The sequence below is a fragment of the Manacus candei genome, unplaced genomic scaffold (genome assembly GCF_025592945.1).
Source record: "Manacus candei isolate 608988 ecotype Guabito, Panama unplaced genomic scaffold, ASM2559294v1 h1tg000015l, whole genome shotgun sequence".
Classification (NCBI taxonomy): Eukaryota; Metazoa; Chordata; class Aves; order Passeriformes; family Pipridae; genus Manacus; species Manacus candei.
Genome location: NW_026138063.1, coordinates 23,427,063 through 23,450,270, shown reverse-complemented (window position 1 = coordinate 23,450,270; position 23,208 = coordinate 23,427,063). Strand labels below are relative to the sequence as shown.

General features: G+C 57.9%; 2 protein-coding genes across 3 annotated transcripts; both read right to left on the bottom strand.

Moving 5' to 3' along the window:
* Positions 1-822: 822 nt before the first annotated feature.
* LRRC3 (leucine rich repeat containing 3) lies at positions 823-3,714 on the bottom strand. Its single transcript, XM_051782486.1, has 2 exons — positions 3,595-3,714; positions 823-2,227 (listed from the first exon to the last, which is right to left on the bottom strand). The coding sequence occupies exon 2, from the start codon at positions 2,223-2,225 to the stop codon at positions 1,359-1,361; it is 867 nt and encodes a 288-aa protein (XP_051638446.1). The 5' UTR covers positions 2,226-2,227; positions 3,595-3,714; the 3' UTR covers positions 823-1,358.
* Positions 3,715-4,566: 852 nt separating this feature from the next.
* Positions 4,567-22,673, bottom strand: TRPM2 (transient receptor potential cation channel subfamily M member 2). 2 transcript variants are annotated; one of them, XM_051782347.1, is made up of 33 exons: positions 22,314-22,673; positions 20,668-20,934; positions 20,254-20,339; positions 19,645-19,813; positions 18,982-19,162; positions 18,413-18,579; positions 17,742-17,922; positions 17,037-17,098; positions 16,656-16,856; positions 16,225-16,327; positions 15,904-16,025; positions 14,795-15,145; positions 14,260-14,397; positions 13,506-13,635; positions 13,122-13,267; positions 12,877-12,989; positions 12,531-12,747; positions 11,863-11,981; positions 11,425-11,557; positions 11,113-11,284; positions 10,724-10,907; positions 10,360-10,538; positions 10,071-10,203; positions 9,865-9,952; positions 9,219-9,306; positions 8,721-8,872; positions 8,151-8,227; positions 7,960-8,061; positions 7,611-7,697; positions 7,320-7,425; positions 6,660-6,761; positions 6,076-6,192; positions 4,567-5,854 (listed from the first exon to the last, which is right to left on the bottom strand). In XM_051782347.1, the coding sequence occupies exons 2-33, from the start codon at positions 20,860-20,862 to the stop codon at positions 5,729-5,731; spliced, it is 4,527 nt and encodes a 1,508-aa protein (XP_051638307.1). In that variant the 5' UTR covers positions 20,863-20,934; positions 22,314-22,673; the 3' UTR covers positions 4,567-5,728. The 2 variants fall into 2 exon arrangements, with proteins under 2 accessions (XP_051638307.1, XP_051638308.1); XM_051782348.1 differs by having other exon boundaries at positions 12,531-12,744.
* Positions 22,674-23,208: the final 535 nt, after the last annotated feature.

The window sequence follows — 23,208 nt, the reverse complement described above, 5'->3', positions numbered from 1 at the left end:
GTGGCCTCTTTTCTTTTCCTCGCCTTTGCTTGGGGACTCTTTTGCTTAACCAGAGCTCTAATAAACTGTGTGCACCCAGCCTTCATCCCATGTGAGTACCCAAACTGCTCTGCCCATGGCAGAGGCATCCCTTCACCCAACAAGTCACCCCCGGATGAGGTGGAGCCGTGTCCATGTCCATGAGGATGAGGTGGCCCTGAGCACAGCAGTGTGCCGGGTTGAGGCTGCCCCTCTGTTCCCCCCAACCCAGGACCCTCTGCCTCACCTGACTGTCCCAGAGCATCACTCAGTCTTCCCCAGGCCCAGGTTTCCTGCTGGAGCTGGGCCACCCACCCTGGAGCTGCGGAGCCCTCAGGATGTGCCAACCCTGCAAGAAGGACTGAGGAGTCACAGCTTGAGCTGCCCCGGGGTACAGACCTGGGAGAGGCTCTGCATCCCTTCCTCCTCCCCCTGTTCATTGCAGCTGCACCTGGCTCTGCCAGGAAGGACCATTTCTCGCTTGTGAGATGAGGGAAAATTTGATTTGCTTCCATCACGCCAAGCCACCAGCAGCAGCTCAAATTCAGCTCTGAGAAAGGGAAAGATGAGGCAAGATGTACCAGATGCATTTGGGCAGCTGGTCCCTGCTTGAGCCAGGCTGGGCTGAGGGTGGAAGGGATGGCACCTAATGGAAGTCATGCTGGTACATTGAATTTAGGCTGGTCTGCTTTGGGAGAGATTGAAATAGGACAAGATCAAACCCCCCGAGCACCACCCTCTGCCCCAGGCACCCAGCTCTCAGCGTAGAACAAACCCTGAGGCTTTTCCTGTGTGCGGGGCTTTATTGAGGAGCCAAAGGTTTGGGAGATCCCCCCCCCCCCCAGGTTGCTGGAGGCAGGCAGAGGCTGCTGAGATGCCACATGGAGCGTTGGGGATGATGTCCTGCTTTCCACAGGGCTTGGAGCCAGGATGGGGTGACCCTACTGCAGTGACCCTTGGCACCCCGGTGACCTCCTGGCCCCACAAACCCCCACCCCCATCTCTTCCCACCAGGTGCTTGACCTGTGCAAACTACGAGCGTGTGGCTGGGGCTGCATTCCCTGCGAGCCCAGCTCTGGCAGGGAAAAAGGGTCTGGCTGGGTGTATTCACCCCCAGGAACATGGTCTCTGTGGACAGGTCTGCGTGAGGTGTCCCCAGCATCCCTCCCCCGTGTCCTTTGCTCACGCTCGGTCCAGTGTTGCTGGGGAGGGGCGGTCGGTGGCACTTGTGTGCAGGATTGGAGCAAGCACTGGGGGAATCCCACCAACAAGCTTTGAAGCCCACAAGTCGGCCGCTGGCTCCCTGCAAAGAAGCTGTGAGCTGGCACCCCAACCCCGCACTACAGGGCAGTGCTGGTGGTCTCTGCGTGGTCCTGGGTGCTCGGCAGTGACCTCAGGTAATCCACGTGCTTGCAGGCGTCCTCCTGGTTGTGCCGGACGTAGCAGATCACGTAGACGATGACCATGGCGAACCAGCCGAACATGGTGATGAACATGGCCACGTCCGTGGTCCTCTGGCGCACGCTGCAGAAGTTGACGCCGGCATCCAGGACCTGGAGCAGCGGCTTGCCCACGTATTCCTCCCGCGGGGCCGTGTGGCAGGTGATGTCCTGGACAGAGTCAGGGTCCAGTCGTGCCTCCCACAGCACCTCCTGCAAGGCGCACTCGCAGTGCCAGGGGTTGTTGGCCAGCCGGAGCTTGGCATTGAGTGCCAGCAAGGCCTCCTTGGGAATGCTGCGGATGCGGTTGCTGGAGAGGTCAAGGGTCCGCAGCCCCGCTGCCACCCCTTTGAAAGCCGCCCTGTCGATCTTCTCAATGGCGTTCCTGGAGAGATCGAGTTCCTCCAGGTGGGAGAGGTGCCTGAAGGCATTGCTGGGGATCCTGGTGATGCTGTTGGCATCCAGCTTGAGGAACACCGCGTCTCTGGGGATGTCCTTGGGGATCTCCTCCAGGTGCCGGGAGCTGCAGAGGACGGCCTTTGCCCCTGCCCGCTCCGTGCACTGGCAGCTGGGGGGGCAGGAGCTGCCCCAGGGGACGCAGAGCAGAAGGCAGAAGAAAGCCTGGGCCACGCTGGCGGCCGGTGTGGTGGTGGTGAAGGTCATCTTGCAGCCGGGCAGCTCAGCGTGGCTGCCGGCAACTCCCCGGGGGCGGCAGCAGCTCCTGGGCAGCAGGGCGGCCCCTCGGCGCTCCTGCAAAGCCTCTCCCATCGCTGGAGGGAAGCGGTGGGTGGAGGGGATATGACACGGCATTATTTCCTGGAACATTGTGTAAGGCTCATGTGTGATGTGCCCTGGCAAAGGGGTGGGAGGCTGGGCTCAGGAGCTTGGAAAACAAGGGTGGAGTGACACTGGCTACCATCTTGTCCAGAACAGCTTAATTTGGCCTAAGTTTAATTATACACAGAGATGCAGAGAATGAAACCCCTGCCCCCTGCCCCTATCTCTGCAGAGACCACCCAGGTAGACAAAGGGTGCTGCAGGAAGGAGGTGTGGAGGCAGGTCCAGCCTGGGAGCCTCTGCCCCATCCTGCTGCCAGTTTCCAGGGGCAATGTGATGCAGAAGCAGCAGTAAATTCCTATCTTACCAACACTGAGTGTTTAAAAAAATGATGAGTCAGACTGCACGGATCATCAGACTGACTTAATCACCACTGGGGTTTTAAATAACGAAATCTGGAGCTCTTTTGCTTTCCCTCCCCTTCTGGTCCATGAGCTGGTAACAGTCACATTTCCAAGGGTTTTGCCAAAGAAGGGTTTGGAGATGAGTTTGCTTTTTAAAGTAAACAAAGAGTAAGGTTTGATAGCCTAACTCTGGGGGCTGGAGGTGAAGAGAGGAGCTGCTACCACAGTAAAGGGGGTGATGTGGAAACCCCAAGGGACACCCTGGTGCTGTCAGGGGCAAGGCAAGAGTTGAAGCAGGTGGGACACCTTTCCTCTGCCTCTGGTGCTGCTCACACCTCTCCTGCTGCCTTGGCCAGCCTGGGGGGAAGAAATCTCCATGGAAAGAAGGGTGAGAGACCAAGGGAGCCTTTCACTTGGGAATTAAATGGCCCATGGTGATGTCATTAGGGGCACTGAGTTGTTGTCCCACCTGGTAGCAGCATCCTTCTGCTAATGGCATTCCCCTGGGAACAGCAGCATCCCTCAGGTGTGAGCATCCTCGGGGTACCACAGGAGGATGCTCACACCCGAGGAATGCTCATACCCGAGGGATGCTCATACCGGGTGGATGCTACCCGTGGTTTACCCCGTGGCCCTGCCCAGGGCTGGGGCACTGTGGGCTCTGCCAGAGGAGATGAAGTTCTGCTTCCCGGGAATTCCTCTTGGCCCTACGAAAGGTACCGGGCTCCGCCAGCTCCGTCTCTCCGGGGGAATGAGGGCGAGTTATGCGATGCCAGTCCTCACCGCCTGGAAGGGCTCAGAGGGGCTCTGAGGAGTAGCAGCCTCCCGGACCCCAGGGGTGTGCGGGGGCGATGCCCCGACCCGCTCTCCTGCCCCGCCCCGAGCCGGGACCCCGGCGGGCGGCACGACCGCCCTCCGCCACCCCCCGCCGCCCCGAAGCCCCGGGGGTCCCTTACCGGCTCCTCCGGGGCGGCTCCGGATGCGGGTTCAGTGCCAATGCGGGTGCGGTGCCGGTGAGGGTGCGGTGCCGGTGCCGGTGCGGGTGCGGTGCCGGTGCCGGTGCCGGTGCCGGTGCCGGTGCCGGTGCCGGTGCCGGTGCCGGTGCCGGTGCCGCTGCGGTGCGCGGCGGCTCGGCCGCGATCGTGGCTCGGCCCCACCTGTTGCTGCGGCCGCTCCCAAGGAGCCCCGGGCCGGGCGGTCCCGCCGCGGCGGCACCGGGCGGTGCGGGGGCGGTGCGGGAGCGGGGGGGCGGTGCGGGAAGACGAGGGGAGTGGGACCTGGGGGCCAGGGCGGTGGAACAGCCAGGCAGCATCCCCACGGGGCTGCAGGAGAGTGGCCGCGTGGAGCACCCCTGTACGGAAAATTAAGTGCTGCTAATGAGGTTTCGGCAGTTTTCCGGAGGCTGCCGTCCAGACTGCGGGTCTGGAAGCTTGATCAGCTGCTGTAAGGGGCGATCGATCGCCCCTTCCCTCCCTGGCCATGCCTCCAGGCTGGACCTCCCTGCACCCGTGTGGGCTGTCAGCAGATGGTCTCCTGACCTCTCAGCAATGGGAGACCAGGAGCAGATATCAAACAGTCCACGAGAAATGGGAGAAGGTGCCGTGCCAACACCTCGGAGCACATCTCCCATATGGACTCCAAAGAGGTCAAATCATCTCAAACACCCATGTGTAGTAGAAGGTGTTCCTGCCCATGGCAGGGGGTTGGAAAGAGATGGTCTTTAAGGTCCCTCCCAACCCAAAGCACTCTGTGATTCAGCCATCATTGGGGGTGAGTCAACAAGCAAAGTGAGTTTGTGCAACAAGATTGGGGTGAGAACATTCAAACTGGGCTCATCCTGGAAGTGTGCTCCAAGCATGGCCTTCAGGAATGGCCCCTGTTTAAACAGCATAAAAGACCACCAGCCTGTAGTTATTTAATACATGGTTTATTGAGCTGGGTTGAATACATTGCCAAAATGAGCCCCCTCTCCTTGCCAAGCCCCAGCACGTCACTGGTGAAACTGCCTTTGTGCTGTGGTGGCCACCAGTGTGGGATGAATAGCCCAGGCTGGTCAGTGTCTGATCCATCAGAAGAGGGTGGGGGAACTGAAATCCCACCCTGAGCAGTCCCAAGCATAACCTGCTACTGTGGGGCTCTTCTGGGTGACCAAGAAATGTCTTCACTGTGCCTAGTTCTCCCCATGGCGGGCAACAGAAAATGTGAGTGAAAGACCCCTTAAAAGCAGGGATATCTGGGATTGACACACTCCTGTCCCCTCTCCTGTCCCTTCCTGCTCAAGGGACCATAGAGCACAGATCACCTGGTCCCAGCAAGCTGCCCCTTTCCATCCACGTGCACCAGGGGGTGGGGACAGGCAGGTGACATTTAGCTGGTGCCTTGGCTCAGACAGAGGGAGGGAGTTCAGCGACAAGCTGAGCTCAGCATACACACACAGGATTACATATCAGTGTGGGGCATGGCGGGTGGGCCAGTGCAGAGCTATGAAACCATAGATATATAAGCAAGAGCTGCTCACACGTTTGGAAGTGCTGGGTCACAGCTCAGGACCATGTTGTTGGGTCTGAGACAACCAAAGATATGGAGACAGCTGCCACAGGGGGGACTCCAAGCCTTCTCCAGAGCAATCCTTTGGGATCTGTGGCACGGGGGCTGCCAGGGCTCAGAGCAGGAGCAGGGAGCAGAGATGGATATCCTTGTGGAGTAGCTGGGACTGGTGAGCCCTCAGTGCCCACCCCGAAGCCAAGAGCAGGTTGGAGCTGAGGGAGGGATCACCTTGCAGGAACAGCCCTGTGGCTCTGCATGGCCCAAGCTCTGGGCTAGTGCTGTGGGCTAATGTGGAAGCACCAAGACACAAGCTGGGGCTGAGCTTGGTCGCTCAGGTGACTGGGATGCACTGTCTAGGCAGCCCCTGCCCCCAAGGAGGGGACACTTTTCCTCCCAGAGACCTGCAATGTACATTCACAGCAGCACCCAAAGTACCTCATCTCCAGCAGCTTCCACGGTCTCACAGGTGAACTGGGGTGGAGCTGCAGGTCCCAGCCAGAACCTGCTCTGGGGCAGCAGGAGCCCTGGCCTGTGCTTGAGGCCTCAGTAGTAAGCACCAAGGAGGGTTGAGACCTTGTGTAGGAGCTCCTTGTGGTTGGCATGCAGGGGGATCCTCTTATCCAGCACCTGCCAGCGGATGCACAGCTCTGGGTCGCAACCCTGAAGGAACTGGAAGGGGACAGACATCGTAGATGTGCTGCTGGTGAGGGGCCACGCCAGCCACACTCAGCAGCACTTCTAGTCCCCAACCTCCTGCCCTTTCTTTTTGGGGCACACATTGGGGTGGCACCCCATGTTCATCCCCATGTTATTCCCCCACTCTGTGCAGCTGGAGAATCCCACTCCTGCTGAGAGGTGGGTCAGGGAGCCACGGGGTGACAGCCCCGTACCGAATTCAGCCGCTTCATCTCCACGTCGTTCTGGTTGTCGAAGTGGACACTGACAGCGACCGTCTCCACCCAGGCGTTGTCCGTGTTGCGGGGGTCATCCAGGTACCCCTTGTGCACCTGTGCTCAGTGACAGAGTTGCCACGTCAGCAGAGCCCCCACCACATCTCTGAGGGCACCAGAGGCCCTGGGGGTGGTGGGGTATTGCCCTGCAGCTCCTCTGCCCCACTGGAGACCAGCACCCCATTTCCACTGCAACCGGAGCCATGGAGAGTGACTGCAGCAGGCACAGACACTGGAGTGGGCAGCCACCCCCCGCTCTCTGGGCTGCTCCAGACCCTCACCCATGCATTACTGCATGTCTCCACCTCCTCCAGCCATTCCTCCCTGGTGGGAGCAGTGGCCACCAGTGGCCCCTGTACCCTGGGGTGCCCATGTGGCCCTGTTACACCATGAATGGACACATGTCTCTGTACTGTGGAGATGTCCCCATGTGCCTCTACTGCCTGGGGTGATGCCTGCATGCCCCCATCCCAGTGGGACACTCACGTCACCCAACACCACTGGGATACCCGTGTGCCCCCCACCTCAGTGCCTTGTTTCAGCAAGTTCTGGAACTGGGGCCAGAACTCCCGGCGGAGGATCCACTTGAGCTTCAGTGGCAGTGTCTCCCCCGGCTCCAGTGACCCCTGTGCCAAAGGAGATGTCAGCCATATGGCCTGCCATCAGCACAGCCCAGCCTCCCTCCCTGCCACCAGCTTGGCCATCAGGCAGTTGCCAGCCACCACTGCAGATGATGCCACAAGCTCTCGTGGTGCCTCCTTTCCTCCCTCTCCCGCTTGAAGCCCTCAGCTCTGCCCAGGCAGATGTCTGAATGTGCCTGGTGCAATGCCTGTGAAAGGATGCTTTGCCAATGGCTTAACATGCTCCCAATGAAGGACATGTGAGAACTGAAGCTGTGAAGGAGGAGGAGGAGGGAGAGGCAGGAGACGGGGGCTCAGGTGTGTGGGTGTTTGTAATGGGACCATTGCTCACCCAGCAGCCCTGGCATGCAGATGCTCTGCAGGAGGGTCAGAGGTACCTCCTCAGCCAAGGCCACAACATGTACCTGTCATTCCCCCTTTTCTGTGGGACATCCATCCATCCATCCATCCATCCATCCATCCATCCATCCATCCATCCATCCATCCACTGCTCCCATCTCCCATCTCCATCTTCTGCACCAGCTGTTTTCCCCCAGGTCTTACCCCAGGCAGAGCCCAGACGTCTGACAGTGGGTACTGGGCTACCAGCACTTCCAGCATCTTCTTCAGACTCTTCCTTATAATGGACCCATCCAAATTCCTCCTCCAGCTGTGAGAGAGGCCCCTGTCATGCTGCAGCTGCACTTGGCTCCCCTCCTCCCAGCAGTGGTCGTATTGGCAGAACTGGGTTTGGCCAGGTCCCAGTCTCTCCAAGGTGCTTCCATGCCCCCTTTTCCATCCCACATGCCCAGCCCCATGCTGGAGCAGGACACCTTCATGTCCCCACACACTCACCGGGTCACGACAGGGTGCAGGGCATGGTTGGGCCCAAAGCAGTGCAGCCTCCCACGGCCTCGCAGCCCCGTCCTGCCCATGGGGTTCCTGTCAGAGTGAGAGTGAGGGGGTTGGGACGGTGCCACAATCCCTCTGTGCACCCCTATAGCACTTCCCTACCACTGCACCCCACCTCTTTTGGGGTGCAGTGGTGGTTTTTTGGGGATGAGCCCTGAGCATGATGCATGCCATTATCCCTGCCGCACCGTTAGCCATAGGAAAGCGGGATGGGCTCAGGTGCCCCTGGACTCTGTCTCCTGGTGCTTGCCTCCCAGCCCAGCTCCCAGCTCCCTGTGGTGGCTGCACTCACAGTGGCAGCCCGTCCTGCACGGTGTAGAGCCCGTGGAAGCTCTGCCGGTCGATCAGCCCATCCATGGTGTTGTAGTTGATCTTCAGGAGAGACTCCAAGGAGCTGGGGGTGGGAGGCAGCCCGGTAGGGAGGGCTGGCTGTGCCACCCAGGAAAGGGGTAGAGGAGTGGGGAGCCGTGGGGGAACACTCACAGGCTGAAGGGGTCCTGCACAGCCATGTCTTTGTGGTCAGCCGAGTAGGCAGGGGGGTCATAGAGCGGGAAGTCCACCTGCGGAGCACATGGCTGTGTCAGGACTCCCTTGCATCTCTGCTCTGGTGGCAGGCAGGGACTGGGATGTCCAGGGACACCTTATGCCCCAGTGTATTGCTCTGCACAGCTTCTAGCATCACTGCCCTGGCTCTGCTGGGGGCTGAGCTCAGGGTCTCGGCTGATGGGATCATGCCCCCATGGAAGTCAGTGCTGGATCCTGTCCCTGACCCTGAGCCAGCCCTGCTTCAGGAAGTGCAGAGGCAGGTGATTGTACCCTCTGTCTCCAGCCAAGCATCCCCAGGCATCCCTACCACTGCAGATCCCAGCAGCAACTATGCCCTTGTCTCTGGGAGAACCTCAGTGCAGCCGCTCCAGGAAGACACTTGTCTCAGGGCTTGGAAGAACAGCAGCTCCCAAGTGCAATGATGGGTCTATTCCTCCTCCCACCACTGCCAGGGTCTGCCCCACACCCCCTCCTCCCAGCCCCACTGCCCAGGGTCACAGATCTTACCTCCCAGGGCACCTTCTCATCTGGCACAGGGAAGCGGAGGGTGTGAGAGCCTGGGTACAGGAGGTTTCGGGCAAGCACATGGTACGGGGGCTGTCTCTCCTCAGCTTTCCCCTCCAGGTCAGCCTCCTTGAAGTCCAAGGCTCTAGAGGAGCCTGTGAGACAGACACAGACAGCAGGGTCCCACAAAGCAGGACACTGAGTCCAGTACTGCGGACCAGGGCTCTGCTGAGGGGGCTGGCTGGGTCTCTCCATGGGGATGCTGACATCCCCTGGGGACCTGGACCCTGGCTTCCCTTCCAACAGGTCCTGGAGGAAACCTCAGGGAGGGTGGAAATGGCCACAGGAAGGGCTGGATGGCCTCATGGAGCCACCAAAGCTCCCAAGACCAAAGGAATCTCTGCCTTGATGTTGAACAGAGAGGTGCAAGGGCCTGCTCAACCCTGGTCTTGGGCCCTGGGCTTCCCTGGTGCTGCTGGGGTTGAGTTGTGCTCCACTTACCCACGGCTGGCAGGTCCTCCCCTGAGCTGAAGCCATTGCCCCGCAGTGCCTGCATCATCCACCTCAGGGCCTGGGCACTCTGGTGCACCTGTGGGGGACAGCAGAGGGTCACCCCCAGGTCCCCCTACCCCTGAGTAGTACAGGATCCAGCCCTGGCAGGTGGCACTGCTGCCCTTGGCACTGACTGCCAGTCCCCATGGGCAGCAGCGATCCTGGCTGTGTCCTGATGTTTGCCTTGGAAAACCACCTCCAGGGAAACATTTTTACAAAGCACGTGGAAATGGAAGTGGAAACAGGAGGTGCCAGGGCTGGGTCAGCTCCCTGGCCACCCCACTGCCAGGGGTGGGGACGGCTTCACAGAGTCCCCATCTCCAAGAGGTCTGGAGGGTCCTCTTAGGCCAAGGAGAAGAGCTGGGTCAGCTCTAACTCTCTGGTGACCAGTGGAGGCAGTGGCTCATCCCACCACTTCCCACTTCGGAGTCAAACAGAACATTCCTCAAAAACCTTTTCCACTTGGATGCTAATGGCAATGAAACTCAAACTGTCTGAAGGGGTATTGATTCAGGCAGATTTTGTGCTCTGTTCAGTTGACTCGGCCCCTGGAAAATATTACCTTTCTTGGGTAGTTGCTCTGTTTTTGCCTCACCTGGTCTTCCAGAGAGCCCAGTCTCTGCTCCACCACCCCCGTCCTCTTCACCCGGTCCAAGTCCAGCAGCTCTGCCAGTACATCAACCCTGGAGGGACAGTGCAGATCACAACCCCCTCAGCAGCCACTCCTGCACTGATCCCAACTGCTCCCTGCTCAGGGCGCCGAAGGATGGAAGGAACTCTCTGTCTCAGGAGTGACAGTACCTCTGTGCAATGTCCCGGATCATCTGCTCTGTGTTCTGTTTCTCCTGGCACTGCTGGTGCTGCAGGTAGTTCTCCTTCAAGAACATCTCCCATGAGAGGAGGGCAGCTTCCTCGTTCTTCTCCAGCTTCTCCTCTGCCGGAAGAAGGGGATGGCAGTGCTGTCAGATCTCGGGGCATCTCAAACCCCAGGACCACAGCCCAGGTGCCCAGCCTCGTGCCCTGAGGCTGGTCCTCACTGAGGACCAGGGAGGGAGAGGGAGAGGGAGAGGAGAGGGAGGCTGGTCCTCACTGAGTTTGTGGTGCGTGGCCGGCCGGCGGAGCAGCCCACGGCGGACCAGGAGCTGCAGGTGGTTGAGCAGGATGAGGGGCGGGGGCGCGGGCGGGCGGCCGTGGTACTCCTCAATCAGGTCGTGCCGCTGGAACTTCCAGATCTGGTCCGTGTGCTCCTGGACCTGCTGGAAGGTGTAGCTGGGGCAGAGCCCAGGTGTCAGCCGTGCCAGGGGGGCGAGGGGGCACATCATGTCTGAATGGTGTCCCAGCTCCTACCCATCTCCCTGATCAGCCCTGACCCACAACTGCTACTTCCATCACATCTATAATCCCCCAAGCGGGATCCCGCTACTTCCACCAGACCGCTAACCCCTCAGACTCACTTGAACATGGCAATAAGGAGATTGAGGAGGAGGATGTTGGTGAAGAGCAGGTACAGGCACAGCAAGATGACCGTCAGCCACTCTGGGAAGATGGGCTTCTTGTTGTCCGCGTTTGTCTCTGGGCACTTGGGCTTGTAGGGGTCGGTCCCGTTGGGGCTGCACTGGTCGATGTTGAAGTTGACCCCTGTGGGAGGGCACAACATGACTCTGTGGCGACCAAGCCTCAGGGTGTCCCAGGGAGCACCAGGCAGGGATTTGACCTCCATCTGCCACATCCCAGGTGCTCTGCTCACTGCCACCTGTTGGGAATTCCATGGGCCAACATGGCATGATTTTGGTACATTGGCCTTGTCACAGCCACCCTGCTCGTGCCATGTGCTGTCCCTTACCATCAATGTAGGAAGGAATCTGCCCAAAGATGGTCAGGTAAGAGTGGTAAACCACGCCACGGAAAAGCCACTCCACGCGCTCCTCGTTGTGGATCAGGATAGCCTGCTTGGCCACCCCAAAGGACACCACCCACACTGCCAGCAGGAAGAGGAAGAAGAAGACATCCTTCATCTGCAAAGACAGCAGAGGGGAAGGATAACTGTGTCCTGGAGCAAACTCCTGTCCAGGAGGGGATAATAGGGGTGGCACATCCGGCTGCTCTAGCAGGATGGTCCAGCATCACCCTGGCAGGGTTGAAGGGGAGCTCTCACCATGCGCTTCACAATTATGATCTTGGGCCCCAGCGTTTTACTGACTGTGAAAATGTGCATCAGGCGCAGGCAGAAAATGATGAAAGCCAAGGACAGGATGATACGCCCGGGATATAATGTCGATGGGATCAGCCTGGGCACAGAAGAGAAGGAAGGAAACACCTCAGTGCCACCAATGAGTCATATAGAATCATTTAGGTTGGAATTACTGTGAGGGTGGGGAGGCCCTGGCACAGGTTGCCCAGAGAAGCTGTGGCTGCCCCATCCCTGGAAATGTTCAAGGCCAGGTCGAACAGGGCTTGGAGCAACCTGGACTAGTGGAAGGTGTCCCTGCTGTGGCAGGGGGTTGGAACAAGATGAGCTCTAAGGCCTCTTCCAACTCAAACCACTCTGTGATTCCATGATTCTATGAAAATACTATCAAGCTCTGCAGCTTACCTGCAAGTCAGCCCTGCGATAAAGACTAGGATGGCGCAGATATCCAACTTATTCCAGAAGTCCTTGATGTACAGGGAAGCCATTTTCACAAGTCCAAGCCCATCTGGATCATACAGCAGCTGTTGGGAAGAGAAGAGGAGTTGGGTGTAAGATACTCATGTGCCTCACAGAGGGGAGGGATCACAGAGATCAGCTGGCCATCACTGGACACTCTCGCTGACCCAAAGGTAACCTAAGCCTATGGCCTTTTCTATACAGGCATGGAAGGAGCATGGGGACACCTGGGACATGTGGGTCTTCAGGCTGGAGGAGAAAGGCACTGAGGTATTGAAGCAAAAACTGAAGAAACCTCGAATATCAAGCAAAGCGTGGAGATGCTGCGGGGAATTCACCCAAGGAAGGAGGTGAGTCCTCCATCTCCTGACATTCCCCAAACCCCCATGTTCTTCTGCACGTGCACATGGCTAGGTCAGGTGCAGCCAAGGAGGTTCTCCAGCCTCAGAGATGGGGGGATCTGGTGGTTCCATGTGCTGGGAGGACCTCTCTGAATGGATGGTGACGTGAGAAGCAGCACGGGAACGTGAGCTGCTCAGGACGTCCCAGGAGCCCCCAGAGGGGTGTCTCTCCTCCTCTGCCACCCCCCAGCCCTGGCTCTGCCTGCCCCGCACCTGGCGGGTCTCCTCGCACACCAGGGAGAAGAGCCAGAAGTAGATGAGGTATTCCCGCCAGGACGGCGTCGGCTGGAAGTCAACCATCAGGACATAGGCGAAGAGCAGGAGGAAGGTGAAGTAAGAGAGGATGTTCATGAGGAAGATGACGACGGGCGCTGTGAAGAAGGCTCGGAGGCGTGTCAGGCAGCCCATGGGCTGCAGCCTCTTCTCCCTGCTGGGAGCAGGGGGGGCGTGGGCTCAGCTGCCCAGCGAGATTCCACGGCAGCTTCCTCCAGCCAGCCACAGGGTGAGGCTGGAGGAAATCCCTGTCTCCGTGCATGTGTGCCCCAGGAGCCAGAAGTACCTGAAGGTGATGAGGTTGGTGTAGAGCAGGGGGAAGAACAGCATGCATGTGATCACCCGCCAAAGCCCGTTGTCCACACACAGCTTCCCCCACCAGACCTTGGTGAGAAAGGCCTGTGAGGAGGGAGGAAGAGGAGTGTTGGTTACAGGGGATGAAGGGCAGAGCCCCACTGCTGCCTGCAGAGAACCCTGGATCTTGGGGACACTTGGACACGTCCCCTCCCAGCACAGCTGCTGGGAACCCACCTGGACACCCCCGTGGGACACAAAATTCATGTTCTTGGCCTCCAATGCCAGCTGCAGACAGGTTGTCTTCCCCCAGGCTTCAGAGACACGGGTGAGAAGCTTCTGAGCTCTCTCTTCATCCTTACGGTAGCAGTCTGTGAACACGCCTGCACGGGCAGGTACCAGGGAGATGAGGCTGAGTTCTGGGACAAGGCACCCACAGAGTCACCCTTTGCAGCAGGATCAGGACATTGCACCTCACAGTGGTACTCCCTGCGCTCCCACCACCACCTGGCAGAGCCCTTGGAGCATCATGACCTCGATTCTGATGACGGGACCCCCCCATCACCCCCAGACATCTCTTAGGCAATGCCTGCCAGCCCTATGGGGTGCCCTCCTGCTCACCAATCGCCTTGTGCTCGAACTGCTCAGCCAGGGCCAGCATGTCATCAGTGGTGTCTGTGTCCTCCTCCTCCTTGGCCAGCTCCTTCAGGATCTTGCTGCAGGCGAGTGCAGCTGCCATGCAGTCCTGGCTCTGAGATAGAAGAGGGCAAAGAGAGCGTGGACACTCTGTCTGTCAAGTTCCATCAGTCCTGCCAAGCCCTCCCCAACTCCCACGGGAGGGAAGGTGGGTGTCCCAAGCAGACTGGCACTCAGGATGGACAGCTTGCTGTGACAAAAGCTCAGCTGGGCTCCTCTCTGGGTAACCCACTGCCACAGGGAATACAGGGACAACCCTGCCCTCCTCATGGGATGCATTAGGTGATGGGATGGAGTGACTCCTCAGCATGCTCACCATGCCACCAGCCACACTGCCTCTTGTCTTGGGGTGCTGTTTATGGGTGGAAGCCTTCTCCAACCCAGCTGCCGTGCCCCTGTGTGCTCAGCCCTCTCTCAGCCTGTGCAAGGACTAGCCCACTTTTGGCTCAGAGCATCCCCTCTTCCCATTTTGGCCAGGAAGGGAGGGATCTGGCCTCATGGTATAGCTGGGGATGAACACCAAATCCCCTGAGGCTGTCTTCCCTTTGGCTGAGGTCAGGCTTGGGACAGCTTGCCTGCTATCCCAAATCCCAGCAGGTGCCACTGTTGCCCTTGGGGCTGGAAGGTTTGGCCCCACCTGAGCCCCTCAGCCATGACCACCAGCTCTAGGCTGTGATACCTGGGCCCAGATGATTTCTGCCAGCTCCTTGCGGTTCTGGACCACAGCCCAGATGAGCAGGTCTCGGACAGGGTCCATGGTGAAGGTGACTCGGCCGGCAGAGCGCTTGTAGAGGGACCGGAGGCTCGACCCCTGAACCTGCAAGGTGTGTGATGGTCAGACCTGTTCCCTCAGCACAGAGCCACCCAAACCCTGGGTACTGTGTCCACCACCCACGGAAGGGACTTTGCCTAGATAGAGGGGTGGCCAAGACTGGACTTATCTTGGAAATGCCAGGATCAGGTGGAGCTGTGCACCCACCCCACTGGGTCCTGCCCACCAGTCATGCAGCCACATGGTGCTGCAGGGGGAGGAGGGTGAGAGTTGCACCTGGAATGCAGGGCGGATGACTCGGGCAGGGCTTTAAGGGTTTTCCAGTAGGGTTATTGAGCAGAAAGAGAGGACAGAGGCCCAGCTGCAACCTCCAGGACGGCTCCCTGAGCTGGTGCCCCCTCCCCACTGCAACCCTGCCATCAGGTAACCTGGAGATGCGTACGTTCAGCTTGATGTGCGGGACGGGGATGGAGAGCCGGGGCCGCTCCGTGTGCTTGGGCTTGGGGTACAGAGGCTGTGTGGAGCAGCCCAGCAGCTCCCGCAGCACCTGGGAGACGTGGTGCAGCTGGAGCCTTGGCATTTTGGAGCCGGCCGTGTGCTCTCTCTCCTCCAGCAGCACCTTCTGCAGCTTGCTGTGGAACAGGCAGGATGGTGCCAGGTTGTCATACAGGTAAACCAGGGTGTCCCAGGTGACAAAATCCTTGAGGCGCACTCCCTGCTCCAGGAACAACTTCACAAACTCTGGCTTGTTGGAAATCAGGGCAGCTGCCATCACGGGGTGGAGATCTGTGGGCTGGCAGGCCAGAGACAGAGGTGAGAGGCTCCATGGTCTCAGAGCAGAACCCCACCAAGCTCCACACTCAGGGAAGATTTTATCCCTGAGTGCACAAGGAGTTTCTGGATGTGAAAGAGCATCTGAGAAGTACTAGGACTTGTGGGACATCTCCAGAGACACACTGGTGGATTAGTACACTCGATTCTCTGGCAGTGGAGCCCTCTGCTCGCTTGGCTGCCAGGTGGAGGGATGGATAGAGCAGAGAACAGCTTTCCCAAGTTCATGAATATCACACAATCAACAGAATGACTTGGTTTGGAAGGGACCTTAAAGCCTATCTTGTTCCAACCCCCTGCCATGGGCAGGGACACCTTCCACTATCACAGGTTGCTCCAAGCCCCATCCAGCCTGGCCTTGAATACTTCCAGGGATGGGGCATATACCCCCAGATATTTCATTTTTTGATTCCTAGTTCCCTCCAGCTCTTCCTAGTCCCACCAAAGGTACATGACCTGGGGGAACCCAAACTGGTGACCAAAATTGGAAAATCCCTTCCAAGTCCCACAGATCCATCAGAAAGGATGGATAAACCTGCTCAGCTTTGACCTCTGCTTGGGAGCACTTTTGAAAAACAGGAGATATTAAGAGCCCTTGGCAATGCAGTGGGAGCTCTAAAACTCCCCCCAAGCACAGCTGAGGTGAGAAGTGTCCTCCATATCTACAGTCCTGACAAGCTGTTAAGCCTGACCAGACAAGCACCACAGATACTGCCTTACTTTCCAGTCATGGTCATCTGTGAAGATCTCACTCCGGGCAATGTCCACCCTGTTCCAGGCCACAGCTAACTTCAGCTGGTGATCCCAGTTCTCACGACCAAAGTGGTCCTGGTTTCGGGATGCTGCATGCAAAGTGCATATGTTAGAACAGAGGATCAACCTTGGAGGTGTGGCCCTTTGCTATAAACATCTCTTCCCAATCAGCTCAGCATCACAAGGTTTGGGGACCACTTTGGTGATCCTGTAAGTCAGGCAGCTGCAGGAGGTGACTTGACCCCCCAACCTGTTTACCTTGCCCCATCCTCCTAAGCAGCCCCTCACCTTTGAGAAGGGCCTGGAGGATGGCCACATCCACATCCTGCTGGCCATATTTGCCCTCTCTGAAGATGGTCAGGAGCTGCCGGCTCCGCACTATGTCTTGGATCTACAGGAAGAGCCATGGGCAAGATATCAGCAGCAGCATCTCCTCCCTGCTGCTTCCCACAGCTCCCTGCCCTGTGCAGGGCAATTCCTCACTCCACTCGGGTTGCCTGCAGAACCCCTGTGCTGTGGCCCACAGCCTGGCTGTGGTTGATCCCAAACACTCCCTCTCTGCCCAAAGGGAGCAGACAGCAGAGGAGCAGAGCTCGAGGCCACGGGGTGCTCACCCCATGAGCTTTAATTTCCTGCTGGGAGCCTTTCTGCTCATGGGCTAGGGTCCCTGGGGACCCCTTTGGTCTCCACAAGCTCAGAGGAGCCTGCAAGGGGCTCACCTTCTTGGTCCACTCCACCAGCTTGCCCTCAGTGAAGAGCTCATAGGTGTCATGGAAGAGCACACTCAGCTTCTGCTGGACCAAGGCGATGGTTATCTTGGACACGGGCAGGTTGGCCACCTGTGCGATGACATCGGCCACACGGCCAGACCCTTCCACGATCACACAGGGCGTCCCATTGGTGATGGCGTTGTAGATGGTCTGCAACAGGGTGGGGAGGCTGGTCCTGATCCCACCCAGGCACCAGCAGACCCTTTCTGCTGCTCCCAACACTCCTGTCAGGGTGGCACCGCGCTCGCTCCGACACCGAGACCAGCCCCCCGGGAAAGAGCTGCCCCCACCACCTGCCCCATCCTCAGCTCGGCGGCAGCAGTTCCTTACATCGAGAGTCCCGGGGCCTCCTTCCAGAACCACACACACGATGGGGATCTTGATGGCAACACCTGCAGGGAAGCAAAATCCAGGGTCACCTCCCCATAGGGCAGATCCCCCTCATGTGGTCCCCTCTGAGTGGTGGGTTGGGAAAGGCAAAGTGGGAGCATTGTCCCTGACATGTCAGGCTTCAGGAGAGGCAGGGATAAATCATAGTAGGTGCTTGTCTGGTATGTCAGATCAGACACGTGGTGTCTGATTTTTGGGGGTGTCCTGTACAGGGCCAGGAGTTGGACTCAATGATCCTTATGGATCCCTTCCAACTCAGGATATTCTTTGATTCCATGATTCATGCTTGCTGATGTATGTGTGTGCATGTGTTAGAACAGAAAATCATCTGCACAGCAAGAAGATGCCACCTGGAAAGCTCCTTGGAAGCCTGGCCCTTTGGGAGAAATGACTTTCCCTGATCAGCTCAGCAACACAAGGTTTGGGGACATCTTTGGTGACCCCATAAGTCAATCAGCTGGTAGAGAAAGGGTCTTTGATCTATGTCACTGAGGAAGCAGGTTCTACATTTATCATGGCAATCCTCTCAGGTTGCTTGCCCAGATCCTCCAGGGATGCCACAGCCACTCACTGGAGCCCAGGATGGACACCCTCACCAGGGAATGGCCCATCCCTGCCTCAGGCCGGGCTGTGTGTCGCTGTTACCTCCTTTCACCTTGGTCTGCTCCGAAATGAACTTCTCCAGCTTGGTCCTCAGGGGGATTTCCACCCCGTACCTCCCATGGGTCCCATCATCCACCAGGATGAAGTGGGAGTGGTTGCTGTCCAGGCACGACAGGCTGCCTTGGTTCTCCTCATCCAGCACGTACTCAGCAGGAAAGCCACCCTGTAAGGTGCAGGAGGAGACACTCTGGGAGAAGCCTGGCACAGGAGCACCTGATAGCCAAAGTAACCAGCATGTGGGGCCAGCATGTGGAGACAGTCTGGCCAAACAGCCGTCCCCTGCCCCCCTCCCCAGCGCTCACATCAGCCTTGCCCCACATACCCTCACACCCACAAGCAAATATCAGCCCATGACCCTGGAAGTGTCCAAGGCCAGGTTGGATGTGGCTTGGAGCACCCTGGTCTAGTGGAAGGTGTCCCTGCCTGTGGCATCCTTGGAACTGGATGATCTCTAAGGGGCTTTCAAACCCAAACCACTCTGTGACTGTGATTCTATGACCTGGTGCACTCCTTCTGGTGCAGCTGGGTTGTACTGGGACTGGCAGCCACAGTGACATCTAGAAGCAGCTGTTCCCACCACAACTGTTGGCAGGACTTCCCCGGCAGCCGAGGTGTAGGCAAAGCAATCCCCCCTTTGGCTCTGCCCGGCTCACCATGGGGCAGACGAGGCTCTCCCGGTTGTACACGGTCCCCCAAGTGGCAATGCCAATGGTGACAATCTCGCCCTCCTTGTGGCTGCAGCTCAGGATGAAGTCTCTCACTGCCTCTCCCACCTGTTTCATCACACCAGCATGGGACCCCCCTGTAATGATCCAGGCTCCTGGGGGTCACAGAAGGGCATGGAAAGGGAGAGGTTCTGCTCACAGCAATCTCCAAGCATCCCCCTTATTCCTGCAGGTCCTCAGGGATGCTCCATCCCTGCCCTGGCAGCACAGGAGATGCCTTCTTCAGCACCTCTCTCAGTCCAGCTCCCTCTGAGCTTGCCTGCAGTGACTAAGCAACATCCTTGGTGGAGGTGGTCCAGGCAGGGACCTACAGGTCTCCTGGACCAGCTCAGCTTCTCTGGAACAGCCCAACTCAGGGAACCTGGTGTGGCTAGGTGACATGTCTCTCACCCACTACCACCACAGGGAGACACTCTGCATCCAGATAACCTTTAAAGGTCCCTTCCAACCCAAACTATTCTATGATTCCATGATTTGATGATTCTGTGATCTCTTACCTGTTGTCTGGGCCACCTTGACTAGCCCTTGCCGGAAGATGTTCTTCAGCCTTGGCTTCATGATGAAGTTTTTGGCTCCCCCGGTGACTGAGATGAGCAGGTTGGGTGCATCAAGGCCCCAGTGCTGTGTCATGAGGTGGTAGATGACCCGTGGAGGGGTGTCTGAGGAGACACGCACATACTGCAAAAAAAAGGGAGCATATACATATTTTGGGTATAAACAATGGGGTCAGGGTAACAGGCCACCTCCACCACAATCCCTCCCTTCCCACCAAAGAGCATGAGGCTTCCCAACCCCATTTCCCAGCATAGTCATGTTGCTGCTGCTCCAGGTCTTTGTCCATGACCCTGTTCCCAATAGATTCCCTGTGAACAAACATTCCCAAGACAAACCTAAGGACAAGGACAGGGAACAGCCACTCCTTTAATCACAGGTCTCACAGTGTGAAGAGCAGCCTTGTGGTTTCAGAAATGGACTAAGACTGAGAGGGAAGAGGGTTCCTGTCCCATCCCCCTCCTCTGCTCGGGTCAGCGTTGCCCTTGGGGCAATCTCACCCTTTTCTAATATCCTCTCACTCAGGAGGGAAATACTCCCACGCCATCCACCATGGCAAGGCCCAAACACTGGCTCCCCCTGCACCACAGGTGGGACAAACCAGTCACCTTCCCTGTCTTCTGCCCCAGGCCCGTGAAGCGGATATCACCGAAGGCATCCGTCGGCATTTCCTGGATGTGCCTGCTGGGGTCCCATTCCTTCCCCAGGAAGATGGGAGGCTTGGCACCATCGTCCAGGTGCTGTTCCCTGAGGTAGCCACACTCACACACGATCCTCCTGAAACACACACCAACTTTGTTGAGAACAGCTGAAACTCGAAAGGCCCAAGGTCAGCCCTCCTGTTCTCCTTAGGAACACCGTGGGTACCCACACCTCCCACCCAGCCCCTCCTCCAGCTCAGAATTTGTGCAGAAACAAAGGTGTTGTTTGGGGGGAAACTTAGGAAAAAAAGAATAGATATTTCCACCTGTAGAGATTTAGCACACAAATATTTAGGATTGAAGTGACTGCCTGCAAAAGCATTGGAAAGGGTTAGGGTGTCTGGGACACAGAATCTCAGCCATGTGGTGACACACAGCAGGGTGAAGAACCAGTTAAAAAGGGATTTGGGAATCCCTGTGATAGAAAGGTGGGATTTTCTGGTGCTGTAGCTTTGTCTCCAACACCTGCTTCTGCTCTCCTGGCAGGGGAGGGGAAGGAGGGACTGCCTGACTTACCCAGAATCTGATGTCTGGGAGCTTTCCACAAAGTAGGTGCACTCCTTCTTCCGGATGTTTTCAGGAATCCAGGAGATGAGATTTTCCTGAGGGAGCAGGAAAAGCAGCAAGGGGTCAGGGTTCCTGGAAAGGGTCAGAAGTTGTGCCAGGGGCCAGACACCCAGGTAGTGGGAGCACATCTGGGTGCTTCTTTGGATGTGAAGGATGAAAGCTCCATCGCTGTCTGCAAGGACAAAGCCACGTGTACCCCCAGGAGAGGGGATATGAGTGCTGAGCATGTACCTCAGATATCTGGGGGGTTTCTGTCTGTCCCTAAAACTAATCTGATCCGTTATTAATGCTCTTGTTAATGAGCACTCATTATGCCCATGTGTGTGCCCAACCACCCCCTCTTCAGGAGGTTCCTGAACTTGCCTTTTCATTGCTGCCAGTGGGGAAATGCGCCTTCCGCCTGCTCTTCGAGACGCTGCTACTGCTCTGCTGCAGGTTGGGGACCACCTCAAAGTCACTCATCTTCCTGGGGTGTGTGGCAGGGTCATCTCCTCTCTCAGGGCACACCTTGTTCAGCTCGGAGGGGAGCACCTTGGCGCACCGGCCACGCACGGACATGGCTCCTGTGTCTTGTGCTTCTCAGCCTCCTCTCTCCTGTTCCTAGGCTGGGAGGTCCTGAACATCCCCATCCTGAGTGCAGCAGAAGAGAATCAGAGAATCAGGCAGTGGTTTGGGTTGGAAGGGGCATTAAAGCTCATCTTGTTCCACCCTCACCTGCCATGGGCAGGGAAACCTTCCGCTAGACCAGGTTGCTCCAAGTGCCGTCCAGAGGGGCCTTCAAAGTAGGATACCCATGAACTGAAAGCACCAAGGAGCTTTATCCATCATTCCCTGGGTGGAGACTGTTCCCTGGGAAACCTGCCATCCCCTCACCACGATCCTGACACAGGGGCCACATGGGTGGTGAACCAGTCTTAGTGTACACCATGCTGCCCTGGAGTGCCCACAAATTGCCCCCACCACCTTCAGCCTGCCAGCCTGCAGCTCTCCTTGCCTGCTCTCTGCTGCAGGCAGCTGGGATATTTCTGGCAGCAGGGAGAGCAGGAACTAGGTCTCTTGTGTGAGCAGCCCGAGTGTGGCCCTGCATGGAAAACCTGTATAGACACACACTGGCTGCAGAGACCAGGTGCTCCTTTGTGCAGGGTCCAGTGTCCCCTGCAAAGGTGCCCCAAGAGCCCTGAGGTGCACACTGGCTCTCTGCATGGTGGGGGCTGCAAAACTCCTGAGCCCCCACTGAACACTCATAGCCCCCTTTGCTGAGATGGGAGAGCTGCTGGAGCAAAGGGGGATGGTGTCCCCTGAAGGGGCATGGTGTCCTCTCAGGGGAGCTGGGATTAGGTAACAGAGGAAGCATCAAGCTCAGGTGATGCTCTGGCCAAGCTGTGGGGTTTAAGGAGGATTTTGGCTGCCTTTCTACAAGCCAAACTCTGAATCACACCCAAGGGTGGGGAGTCCTTGTGGGAACAAGGAGTAGTGAAGAAAAATCATGAAGCAGCAAGGGAAAGCCCTTTTATCAGCCTCCCCCTTGGGATCTACACAGCCCCACTGACCTTGGGAGGCAAATTTTGGCAGACTGGCTTTCTGCATCAGCACAACCCGCAGCAGATCTGATTTCTTGAGAAAGAGTTGTCAAAATAAGGTCAAATGCACCCTTAATTCTTGCCTGTGGCCCCCCAAGGCAGGCAGGGTGATGGGGGCTTGGGGCATGGACAGAGGCAGCTCATAAGCCCATGCAGGAAGGGCTCCCACCCTGAGTCCTCCATGGGCACCTCGGGAGAGACAACTGGGCTTCACACCTGGAATACACGTCCTTAGGAGCTCAGGGACAAGGGCAGAGTCTCTCCCGCAGCACACGCTGCCTGCCGCCCCAGCCTGGGGGATCAGGTCACCCCTCGGCCGCACAGGGTGGTCTCAGCACCCATCGGGACGGGGTGCAAAGCCGAACAACTGCCTGTGAACCTGCCCATCGCCCTCCCCTCCGCCGGCACCACCGGAGCGGCTGCCCGTACCTTCCCTGCAGCATCCTCCGGCCGCATCACCGGCTCCTCCGCTCCGCTCCTGCCACAGGGATTCAGCCTCTCGTCCCTCTCCTCCGGCGAGTCATTTTGTCACTGGAGACACAGGCGACGAGCGGAGAATAGGGCAGAGCTGCCTGCAGAGAGGAGGAGGTGGCAGGCGGCTGGCAGCTTCCCAGCAAATCAGGCTGCGGAAGCGATCCCTGCCGAGGAGCTGCAGCGCCCAGGCAAGCCCCGAGTTTGCTGGAGAGGCTGAGTCACGCTCCCCACTCCCCGCAGTCTCGCTGCCGTCAGCTCCACGCGGGGCGAGACGCTCCATCCCGACCCTCCCTCTGGTCCCAGGGGCTGCTGGGACCCCAGCACATGGATGCTGCCGGAAAGGAGCGGCGGCGCTGATGGAGGCTCGGGTGCGTTGCAGGCTCGGCAAGTGTGACGAAAAATCCCTTCCCTAACTGTCAAACAGCCTTTATATTACAAAAGTGTATTAACTTTATGTATGTGTGCGCATATATATATATACACACACACTATATACATTAATGATCCACTGCAATGTAAGGAGGCAGTGAATTTTACTGGAGACTTTGGTATTGTTTGTGCTGAAGTAAAACAAATGAAAGGACAGACCAGCCCTGGAGAGGAGAATTTTGCTTCTGCAAAGCTCAACACAGTCCCCAAGGGATGAAGAACATCCCTGGGACACCCAGGGTGCTGCAGGATCCCACCCCTCCGGCAGGGCTCTGAGACCCTCCCAGCATCGTCCGGTGTCCCAGATTGGTCACTGCAGCCAGGGGGACTCAGGGGCACCTGGATCGATAGATAAGCAGCAGAACACTGCAGAAACAGAGTGGCTTTGCCACATTTTACTGTGATTGGAGATTTGGTAGTG